Source organism: Battus philenor, unplaced genomic scaffold (assembly GCF_028537555.1).
Source record: "Battus philenor isolate CCGP_79_NKW_IND1 unplaced genomic scaffold, ilBatPhil1.0.hap1 SCAF_29, whole genome shotgun sequence".
NCBI lineage: Eukaryota > Metazoa > Arthropoda > Insecta > Lepidoptera > Papilionidae > Battus > Battus philenor.
In genome coordinates, this window is record NW_027181692.1 from 5,966,073 (window position 1) to 5,978,349 (window position 12,277).

At 37.4% G+C, this 12,277-nt stretch overlaps 1 protein-coding gene across 1 annotated transcript in view; it reads left to right on the top strand.

The window, feature by feature from the left end:
• hts (adducin 1-like protein hts) overlaps window positions 1–12,277 on the top strand; it is a 110,921-nt gene that overhangs the window by 71,159 nt on the left and 27,485 nt on the right. Inside the window, exons 3-11 of the mRNA XM_068769968.1 lie at window positions 3,364–3,489; window positions 4,195–4,368; window positions 4,896–5,028; window positions 5,494–5,664; window positions 6,160–6,327; window positions 7,840–8,060; window positions 8,501–8,638; window positions 10,527–10,621; window positions 11,287–11,407. Coding sequence (XP_068626069.1) covers window positions 3,385–3,489; window positions 4,195–4,368; window positions 4,896–5,028; window positions 5,494–5,664; window positions 6,160–6,327; window positions 7,840–8,060; window positions 8,501–8,638; window positions 10,527–10,621; window positions 11,287–11,407 — 1,326 coding nt within the window. The 5' untranslated portion in view covers window positions 3,364–3,384. The remainder of the gene's footprint in view (window positions 1–3,363; window positions 3,490–4,194; window positions 4,369–4,895; window positions 5,029–5,493; window positions 5,665–6,159; window positions 6,328–7,839; window positions 8,061–8,500; window positions 8,639–10,526; window positions 10,622–11,286; window positions 11,408–12,277) is intronic.

The following is a 12,277-nucleotide window of genomic DNA, read 5'->3' on the forward strand; positions in this document are numbered from 1 at the left end:
AAGTAGGGTTTGTTTCATTTGTTGTACACAAGCGGGTACAGCGGGCAGATTCGTACTAAAATTTCGTTTTGTTTACACTATTACTTATAAGTTGAAATGGCAAATCGGAACGTATTTACCAGTTATAACAGACTGGAGGAAGCCTTGGAATCAATTATGGCTGATGAAAGCAATGATGAAGAGTACGATATGGTATTAGCCACCAGATCCGGCTGTGGTGAGTGATGAGGAAGAAGGTAATGAAGATAATTTGGCGGCTTCAAGATTCCCTATGGACGTTCCAGGGACTATTGAGGTAGGTCGGCGTCATCCTGACTACGATGTTTCGGAATTGAGCGACAGTGATGATGAGCCGCTAAGACCTAATCCTGCAAAACGTGCCAAAAAATGTGATGTACATTTACCTGTACGGAGGAAAACTCAGCCAACCTATAGTTCTACTTATGAAATTACCGATATGATATGAAGAAGAAGCCTAGGGCGGAATATGATTATAGTTTTGATACAAAGAATGAGATAACTATGGTACGTTGGAAGGACAATAATGTCGTTACAATGGGAACTAATTTTGATGACATAGAGCCTCTGGGCAAAGTCAAAGTCAAAGTCCAGAAAGCAAAAGGTTGACGTAAATATACCTAAAATGTTTGTCAACTATAATAAAGGAATGGGTGGAGTTGACCAAATGGATCAGTCTATCAGCCTTTATCGGATTTCAATAAAAGGAAAAAAGTGTTGGTGGGTTATATTTACCTATTTGTTACATATGGCGATATCAAATGCTTGGCGACTACATGTTTTGCTCAGTAAAACTAAACAAGAGATAACTTACATGGACCAGTTATCTTTCAGACGAATTATTGCACGGACTTATTTACGTCCAACGGAAACTATGAGCCGTCCGTCATCCTCAGCGGCACTAGGGGGTCGGAACAATAATGGTCATAATCCTGAACGGATGGAAAACCCATTGCGATGTGTTATCTGTCACCAAAGAATTCGCTGGCGTTGCGAAATATGTTTGAAAACGCAATGTGTTGAACGACCTTGTTTCAAACAATTTCACTCCTAAAGCGCCCATTGTACACGGCTGAGTACACCCCTAAAACTTGATATGTAAATATATTTTTTTCATTTTATCTTCTTATATATCATATTTTATCCCTTATGGACTAATAAATAGAAAAACAATAGAAAAATATACTGCAGTTTCATTTTGGGCGTTAATGGGTTAATAAGAATTAAAAAGCGGATTTTCGCGGATATTGTTCCATAAAAATAATGTCTAAATTAAAACCATCATGCCGGGAACACTCTTGGAATATGGCGTCGGTATCTTGTCCCACTCGCTACAGAAATGATCATGGAATGACACTAATCTCAGGAATGATATTTTCTTTAAAAGCTAAGGTGGTCGTTAGGTTCGTTTCCTAGAATAACCTTCAGATACCCTCTTAAAAGAAAATTCATAGAGGTAAGATCCGCTGACCTGGTTGGCCAGGGGATGTAACCAAAATGTCTACCGGTTACGAAAAAACTTGAATTTGTAATCCGAATTCTGCCTGACCAATCATTTCTAAAAGCTTTAAATTAGTGAATGTGTAGTTTATTTCATGTCAATTAATGTATGGTGTACCCGATACAAAAATCAATGGTTTGAGAAATAATAAATAACGTAATGATAATATAGCAAGAAAAGGCGTTTTCAAAATTCAGATTATTGCGTATTAAAATGAATTATTGTGTACTATATATCCCTTATATGTGTACAGTCAGATATTGTCTGCAGTCGCATTCCAATTGAAATAATAAATCAATGTGACATAGAGTGACCACTTTTTATAGGATGATTTAAAACATAGGTGTAAAATCTTTAAACCTTTTTGCTGACAAACGAACAATATATTCATTTATTTAAAGTTTTTTTTACCTTTATATTTTTAAATAATTGTTGAAGCGGTTTCCGGAAGATCAAACATGTACATTAGTAAATTCGGAGTGATTCAAGTCACATTATCATCATCATCGTTTCAACAGTAGGGTGTCCAATGTTTGCCCTCCTGGTTTCCTATAGAACCTGTCGAAGCTTCCTGAATTCAGCCTTTGCCGACGTCTTTAACAAGTTGAATGCCACGCAGATTTAAAACGACTTCTCCGTCAACCCGCGCGGCCTGTTATCATGGTATATCAATGTGAAGTACAATACTATCGATATAGAATTTATAAGATCGAACGGTACATTCGCAAAAAAATTGACATTTTGTGATACATATGAGGGGCAACAATTTTTTTGAATTTACCATGTTTTAATATAATCTAGTAAAAGTTGAACATGTTCAAGTACATTGATAGCAAAATTTAGCATTAATAAAAAATTTTAGAGAACTGTCAGTCACTGGGGACTATCGAGACCTGAAAGAAAAATTATGTCAGTCACCAATGACTGACGCGGCCTAAATAGAATGATCGATGTCAGTCATAGATGACTGACGTGGCAGTCAACGTGTTAATAGGATCGTCTGTTGGTGTTGTACTGCCTCCAATGCTATCTAAAATTGACGAAAACTTTGAAAGGTAAATATAACACAAAAAAGTCTCAAATAAATGCACAAGTAGGTATTGGTTTGAAAATGAAATTATTTAATTTGAATAAACATAATTACCGCGGTGTATTTACGTGCATTATACGTGGTGTTTATGAAACGATTACCAAATCAGATGAGAGGTTTCACAACGCAAATCAGCAGGCAACGGTCGCGCGTTTCGCGGATTCGCAATCGCAAATGGCGGTGTTACGAAACTCGCCCGTGGGAAGGCGAGAGAACTCGAAATTTTTTACGTAACCCATGCAAAACACTGCACGCTATCTGATGCCGGGTTTAATTATATGAAAGCGGATTGTCGAAACATCGCCGATACGCAGATAAAGTACTCTCTTATACGAAATAACATACATATGCAGATTGATCGTAAATAAGTGTAAAAACTTTAAGGCAGTATCTTTGAATCTTTTATGTGTTATGCCCCACCTTAGCCTTTCTAAGATTATTACGCCCCCCATGTGACATATATATATATACATAAGCGACAGTGTTACACTCGTGTCGAGTCCATTTTGGTAATGCTACCTTCAAAAATTATAACTCCCACCGTGGGGCGTGGGCTACCGTTGGGAAACATTGCTTTGAAGCTTTTACACTTTACAACATCATCGTGGCGATTTTTGAGAGTGCCTATACCTTGTAGTGGGCATCTATCAGTTTACTTGAACTATTTAGAGAAAGCTCGACTTTTAAATGGGAATTGTTTAGTAAATAGCTGTTATGACTCCAGGAGTGTAATGTGCCCTTCCGTTGTCCACAGGCACAAAGGAAAGCAGACGAGATGGCGGACACTGATACAGAGACTCTGCCCAACGGCACCGGACCTCTTTCGGCTGCAGAGGAGGAGGACGAGCGCCTGAAGCAACGCCCGGCTGACATCGATGCGGTGAGATTCATATTCAAAATAATCTCCATTTCAGTCGTATGATCATCACAGCTGGACATAGGTCTTCTTCATAGATAAGGAACAATATTTAGCCACTTCCGCACATGCAGTGGTAGTCGTGCAACAAAGTGCAAGCCAAACACAGAGATGATCATATCGATTACACATCACTCTGTGTTTGGCATTAATCGGTGTAACATAACTCCTGAAGATGCCCCGTGGAGGGGTGAAAAACGTGTTGAGTAATTTGGCGGTGGCGGTTGTGTGATTCGCATTGTTTGCCGCATACGCATTTATCAGCGGGCTGGCGGGCGGTGCATTTCATTGCACGACTACCACTGTATGTGCGGATGTGGCTAAATATTGGTTCTTTTCTTACTTAGGCTGGACTTCCGCGAAGTAACGCCTGATTCCATTAAATATTCTTCATAGATTTCTAATAAGTGGTCTGCATCCAACGCCTTCCAACTGTGTGAATTATTTGATTTTTGACATGTTGGCACGTCGAAAAGCTCTCGAGTGACGACCACGACCCTGTGTAAGCTGCAGCGTGTATAGACCGACAGTTAGATGTACCAAGTACATAAACAGTTCGAATCGGGGGGGGGGGGGGGGCTATGCTTGAAGAGGCCGTCTATTAACAGCAAGAGATGAAGATGTCGATTTGGTTATACTTATACGTTTACTTATTTGTATGGTTTGCAGGACGTGCGCGAGATGGAGCGACGGAAGCGCGTGGAGGCGCTCATGTCCTCGAAGCTGTTCCGCGAGGAGCTGGAACGCGTGCTGGACCAGCAGATGCACGAGGGCAACGATGCGCCACTGCTGCAGCGCATCCGGGAGATGGTGGGCGGCCGCCTGCACACCGGTAGCCTAAGGGTTAGTTCACTGAACATCGTTACACACACTCCTATCCTCAAATTCTTTATGAAATTATGTTATATAAAATGTGCCATTGGTACAGTGAATTGTGTCAAACCATGAATAGTACAAAGCTTAGGAAAAATAATATAATGCAGTGAACACCTGGTAAAATTTATATTTTTGAAATAACATCAATAAAATGCCATCTTAACGTACGTAATTCTAGATTGTATATTTTTCGCAAATGTTTTTAAACTGCGAAATCGTCGTAGGTTTATTGGCGCGACTTTTGAGGCTACCAAGGAAGGTACCTACAGAAAAAAATCGAGTGGTGTGAGATTTAAGTTTTTCGCGGAATGTCTCCTTGGCATGGTATCATTTTCCACTTAACATTTCGTTTACGATTGTTAAAGAATTATTGGAACCAGGATCTGCTATTGTAGGCTTCAAAACTTCAACCTTGTCTGGAGATTAGTTACAAGTAATTGGAAACCGTGAAGAGTACTAAATCATGTCTATGTCCTATGTCCTTATCTCCCCAGGGTCCGAGCTGCGTTCTGCCAATCAACGACATCAGAGGCATTGAAGGTGTTGGCTACGAGAAGGGGGAGAAGATCTTGCGCTGTAAGCTGGCCGCCGTCTATCGTCTGGTGGACCTCTTCGGCTGGACCCAGAGTAAGTGACCTCTAATGCTTTTATCATGATCGAGGGTCTTGGATGTGCACAAATCACGCAGTTAAAAGTTTAGCATTTCGAGTAACAGACCAAAATGTGTTACTTCTCTATAGGTATATTAATATGCTAATTGGAAGCCGGTCATCGTTTGAAGCTATACTTGCCGGTCTTTTGTTTTCGTACCAGAATCTAAAAGTGGGACTTTTAGATTCTGGTGCGGCCACCGGTTCTGCGTGTTGTGGCCTCCCGTTTCCACTTCATCTCCCATATATTTCCAATAAGACCGGTTGGAATCTTAAAAAGATCATTTTTCCACCTCATAAGTGTACATTCTACGCTGAGTGAAGTCAATATTCTAGTGTATCTAATACTAGAATAATTTGTAATATTTATCCCACATTCCTACTTGAATTCACAACAGAACTACGGCATATGCGATATTATAATATGTAATTTATGTTGCAGCTGGTATAAGCGGCCAGATCACCGCGCGTCTTAACACCGCGGTGGAGCAGGTGTTGACAACGCCTCGAGGTCTGCTGCCGCACGAGGTCACCGCCTCCTCGCTGGTCAAGGTGGACATGCAGGGCGTAGTGCAGGACCAAGGCACCACCAACTTCCCTGTAAATGTTGAAGGTGAGCCTTTGAGTCAATACTGTATGCAATCATTATTAATTTAAATTAAAAATGTTTCTATTCATGGCATTCCACGAGCTGGTGGTGGATGCGACGTGGGTAGGCCCCATAGTAGATGAATGGACGATACAGTCAAAGTTGCGGGAAATAGTTGGATATGGGCAGCCCGAGACTGGTCCTGGTGATGATCTTTGGGGAAGCCAATGACTTGATGAAGGCTTCTACCTGCTAACATGATGATGATGTATGATTTAAAAAAAATAAAACAAAAGTGTAGCAGGTATAGGATACTAAATAAAAAGAATTATCGAACATTGGCCTTTCCCATAGATTTCCAATAAGACCAGTTGAAAGCGGTCTACACCCAGCATCTTACGCTGCAAATTATGTTTATATTTAAGATAAACATTGTTTTGTACCGTATTGTCAATAGAACTTAATAATAAAATAAAACTGTGCTTCTGCGAAGAGAGTTTAACTTGTTGAATGTTACAGGGTTTTCGCTGCATGCGTCGGTTCATGCAGCGCGGCCGGACGTTCGCTGCGTGCTGCACGTGCGTTCAGCCGCTGCACTCGCTGTGTCTGCATCCCGTCGTGGCCTCTTGCCACTCTGCACGGAGGCGGCTCTCCTCGGCCCTCTCGCTCATCACCGCACCCCGCATGGTCACTATCTACATTACCTGTCTAATATTTACAAGTATCTCGGAAACTTCCAATTGTCTCTATAGAACAGTATTTAGTATTCATTACCTTGTCATTTTTTTGTTGATTCTAGTTTTTTAATTAATTATTGATTCAACGGAACAATGTCAACTATTTTATTTAATGCTTTCAAAAAAAACATGTAGTAAGGTAAGGACTTAATTCCTAGAGGCATTTTCTCCCAGTCAACCTCAGGAAAACATAACGCTAGTAGATAGAAGTCTACATAATAACAATATGTATATACATTTTGATTATAATAAACATACATGGGTATATATATAATTATATATAGATAAAATAATTCTGCAATTGATGGTTAGAGTCTGAAGTGTTCCAAGTGGCGACCATTAGCCGTTACACGCAGCCACCCACTATGTTGACTGAGGTCAAAGTTAATGTCGTTGAAAGTTACTTGACCTGACATTCGTAGGGATTTGTGCAAGAAGTCTATGGCTTTCAGTGAGCGTCGCTTGAAAAGAAGAAGGTAATGTAATTATAAACTTAAATATGTTATATTCTAATACTCTTTCAAGGATATAGTAGGATCATTCAACTTTTACTCACAATCATGTAGATTACGCTGAAAGGAAGGTTCTCACGGATCATCCTCTTCACACTACAGATAATAAACTGATGCAATGTACTACTAGCGCCATCTATCTGTACTGTTTTAAATTACATCGCTTCAACTTATATATGTTGGTTGTATATATGTAGGCTGCGCCATTAAGCGTGTAGTCTGTGGAGTTACATAAATAATGTACACGGAATTGCGTTTATATTTTAATGCACTCTACAATATATACAAAACTTTGGAGTTGTACGCTGTATGTATGTGTGGCCAGGTATAGGACTGTATTTCTTAATGCCCCTAGCGACATTGACGTATTCCTCTTATAATGGAGTTTCACATCTGTTGCATATGAAAATACCAACGGTCCCACAAGCGAATTAAAAAAAAGAATCATTGGGACAACACTGCAATGATTAGAAATAAAAATTTATTCCAATCAATTTTAATGTGTTCTTACCAAATGCGATTTGTCTCTCGTGTCTTTTAATAGAAATGCTATTTTCGCTAGCCCTTCTGGCCTACATTTTATGTATATAATATACACTTGGGATCATTTATAGTAACCATTTTATAAAAACTAGAATCAAATTATGCTCTCGTATAGGGACTTCCTTCATCTTAAAGCTTCGAGGGTTCTAAAACGAGTTCACAACAAATTCAGATGGGTTTTTGTAGTCCTTTTACAATATCCTTAATCAGAAAAAAAATTATCATTTAAAAAAATCTCTCACAATTTAAAAGGATTTTGTAAATTATTTTTGCTAAACGAACTCAACATAATTTAGTAATATAACACCGGAGTGTATTGTAATACCTATTATTATTATTAATTAAATAATTCCTTATAATAATAATTACGGGCACATGAATCTAGTTATAACTCTATGAACTTTCAGGTAACCTAGACAACGAGGAGCGCGACAAGCTGGTGCGGGCCCTGGGACCCAGCGCGAAAGTTCTGATGCTAACCAGCAACGGAGCCCTGTGCTGCGGCGCAACCCTCGAGGAGGCCTTCTTCCAGGCGAAGAACCTGAACACCGCCTGCGAGGTTCAGCTACGCGTCGCGTCCCAGCCTCTCGACGACTTGTATCTGCTGGATGAGGAGACTAGACGCCAGGTGAGGTCAAACACTGTTTACAAAGGTTTTGCTTGAGAAAAAAAAAAACTATAGGATGATTGATTATAAGCATACAAGGTAATTACCCTAATATAATGTTTACTTGATATTATACAAATATAAAAAGCTTTTACACCTATTTTGAATTACCTTGTTTAAACCGATCACCCTGAATGACATTTACTATTGAAATGTAACGGCCAGTATAACCTCAGCAGTACAAAATCAGCAGGAATAGATAGTTGAATTAATAATTAATTTAAATATTTAGGAGTATTGATTTTATTCTTGGAATGATTATTATGTTAATAATCATTTCATTAAAATTAAATTATAAAACTAAAAAGTATTGTTGCCATAGCGACCAGTGATATGGTGCGTCCTTACAGGAACGCTATAGTTTTTTTCTCCCTATTCCATGATGTGTAACTTGTCTCCAGATCTACGAGTCATCCCGTAAGCCGCCGGCGGAGGCCAGCAAGTGGCGCGTGGGCGGTGAGGAGTTTGAGGCACTGATGCGTATGTTGGACAACGCCGGCTTCCGCACCGGCTACATCTACCGTCATCCCCTCGTCAAGGTCAGTCGCCAAGGTCTTTACCAGACATCACCTCTCGTCAAGAGACCATCTGTCATAGGATTGGATCTGCTATTGAATTTATTAAACGGTTTTATTTAGTTCGACCAGCACGGAATTTATTTGTTTGTTTATTTGGGTCAAAATTAGAAATTGAAATTTAACCTTTAACTATGGACGTTATTTTTTTGTCACACTACCATGGACGCGCGGTCTCTCGGACCGCTATGTTCTGAAGTCCAAATATTACGTAAATATTAATTTTATTTGTACACTATTGTATTTATTGTTTTTTAGGTATATTAAAATTACATAATTTCGAGGCTTTTAATCAATCTTTCTTTATTTGTAAATAAAATAAAGCATACCAACAATTAAAGGCACTTTTTGGCCTACATTTACTAGAGATCAATTATAGGACGAAAAACTCGAATGGATTAAACTTTTTAGAAAAAATAACAATCAAAACTAAAAATCTAAGGTTTAACCTAATATAAAAAAGAATAAAAGTCTTCTCAAATTAAAATACAAAATTTTTGACATTGGTCCAATTGTTTAAAATTATTGGCAGTCCTTGCACAAGGGTTTGGAACACTGTAAACATATGACCTGCCTACAACTTATACAAGTGCAATTGGACTTTCTCTTTAGTTTTGTTGGACAAAAACGACATGTTTTTCGTTTTAATTAATCACTCTCCTGGCTGGGGGGGTTCATTTAGGAGCATATCTGCCCCTAAAACTAGCTTCATTGACATTTTCAATTCGTTTGGTATATTTGGTTTTATTGCTCGTCTTTGCATATGCGGAAGATCATTACTAAAGATCGTGCTATTTTTTTAGGAATACTCCTCTTTTTATTTTTTTGCTCTGATGCCCATCGTGTAGTACATGAGCATTTATACCGCACAAGTCAAGAATGCGATATAAAATGAGCATAGGCCATCTTCTCGTTCAATATTCATTGACATTTTGAATGAAAATAACATAAAACAATCAAATTAAACGAAATCACCGTTTATATTATTTACGCAGGAAACGTGGACGTGCGGTCCGACAGACCGCGGTTAAAGTATAAAGTAAAATAACTCAGCTAATTTGTGTCCGCCGACACAACCTATTATCTCAATATACGTTTCGGCGCTAAAACTAAAGCTACTGAGAGTATTAAACGCGGGGAGCAAGGGAAAAGAGTTAACACAAAAATTACAAACTGCAAGCGGTCTGTGAGACCGCGCGTCCACAGTTAAAGGTTAAGCACCTTCCCGTTGTCAGATTGAGCTGAAATTTGGTACACACGTTTAATTTAGATGACAATACAATATAATAAAATCAATAACATTATAAATCTTAGACGGCCGCCGATACAAAATGGCGGATTACATATTTTTCCTTAACCTCCTCAATATGGGTATCAAATGAAAGGGCTACACTAGTAAAACACGATGATTATGTCAAAATTTAAAATTCAAGATGGACGCCGTTCCAATATGGCGGACTAGGTACATATTTTTCCACAACCACCACAATATGGGTATCAAATAAAACCGTTTAACTTAAAAGTTTTTTTACCGATTTTTTTTACTTGTAGTACTTAGTAGTCGGATATAATTCTAATAATTCACACAAAATAAATTTTCCTTAAACATAGTTTTTCACGTTCTGCAGTTTTGGTGTTTCAGGGATCCCTAAAAATACTTACCTATTGTTTAAAATAGCATTATATAACAGATAAGTAATCTTTATAATAAGTTCTAGGATGTCTTTGTATTATAAGGTTGCCTAAACTTTTGGCTAAGTTCTCCAGAAGTTCGATGGGCTAAATCAATATTGAACAATACCCTACTGCTGCTTTTATAAAATACTAAAACGACCTGCTCATATGTTAACAGAACGATGTGCCGAAACCCAAGAACGATGTGGAAGTACCACCGGCAGTCTCTTCTCTTGGATATCTTCTGGAAGAGGAAGAGCTCTACAAGCAAGGGTGAGTTTGATATCTATAAAGATTGACAAGACTAGCAGGCCGTTCATTTTTATGGTAAAATTATATTCACTGGCTGAACTAATATAATGTTAAATTATTATCTGGGCTTTACATCAATACTGCTTAATATTAAACGGCTGTTGAGTTTCTTGCCAAGTTCTTCTCTATACAATCGACATTCTAAATGTAAAAATAAAAACACTGGATAAATTTTTAATGTACATTATATTGAATTCACCAACTTTTTATCTCACTTTTTTAATTGTTATTTTTTTCATCCAAGTATATATTTAATGTACTTTAGGTTACATAATTGTAACTTACCTTTGAATTGCATCTTTATATACATAAACATATATATATATGTAGATACTTATATATATACATACATACTCAAATATATATTTAAGTTAGTAGTTATTGCTTCTATGATTTCTTTTTCACTTCTTTCTTTCCTTTTCTCCAAGTTTCCAACAGTTCTTTTTATCCACAGTACAGATTGCTATTATTATATTTTAATGTTCCAAATAACTTATACATATTTTAAATTAAAAAATAATTCACAACGAAAATGTATCCTCTCCTAAAATAATTTCTTAAATATCTACTCTTTAAAATATTTCTTTCAATTCTTCTGGCCTCAATCTCCATCTCCCAATCCTCAGGTTATGGAAGAAGGGTCAAGGGAAGACTGGCGAACGCACCCGCTGGTTGAACTCACCTAACGTGTACCAGAAGGTGGAAGTTCTCGAGACAGGCACCAGCGATCCGAAGAAGATCACCAAGGTAGAATATCTTCGTGTTGAGGCTGAGTAGAGAAGTCTGCCGGAGAGAGGCAAAAATGGATGGATGTTGGTCTGGCAGGAAGGGGAGGCAGGCTTTGGATATAGATTGAATAGCAGTTGATTTCAATTACACTATATATATATAGAAAATATAATTATATAATTGCTTTATAGAAACAGTGATCAGTTGATTATTGTATTTGAAAATCATGTTATAAAAATACAATTTCATGCAGGAACTGCGGAATTCACTTCTCTATTTAAAGTCAAGCTGATGCTCATAAAACCAAAAAATATAGATATATGAATAAAACCAGGTTTTGCAGAGTTTAAAAATTATATGTAATCATAAAAATGTTTATTATCCATGTAGATTCTATATTGCTTATACCCAGTTAGACTTCCTATTAAAATGTAGAAATAAGTTCTGGCACTAAAAGGTTATATTAAATATTTTACCCACCATTAGTCATACAAATTTTAGCAATGAATTCAGTTTAAATGGTTATCGGGCTTGGACCATCAATCTTTTATTATTATAAAACATCACAATTCTAAACAAAGCTTATATATATAATATTGATTGTAAGCATTTAAAGTTATAATGTATTATCATATTCTATTAGGTGTATCGCATTTAATTTGTTAGATATATGCAGTTACATTATATCTTTTACTTTGTTATTTCACTTTGAACCAATTAAAGTTAAACACTTGCACAGGTCAAGAGATAATTGGATTGCTTCACATATATTTATACATAGTATCAAAATTTGGCTAAAGATGTTTTGGCTAAGAAAATATAGAGGCAACTTTTTTATCCGGGTTTTCAAAGATAATGATTTATAACAAATTGGATAACCTATGAAAC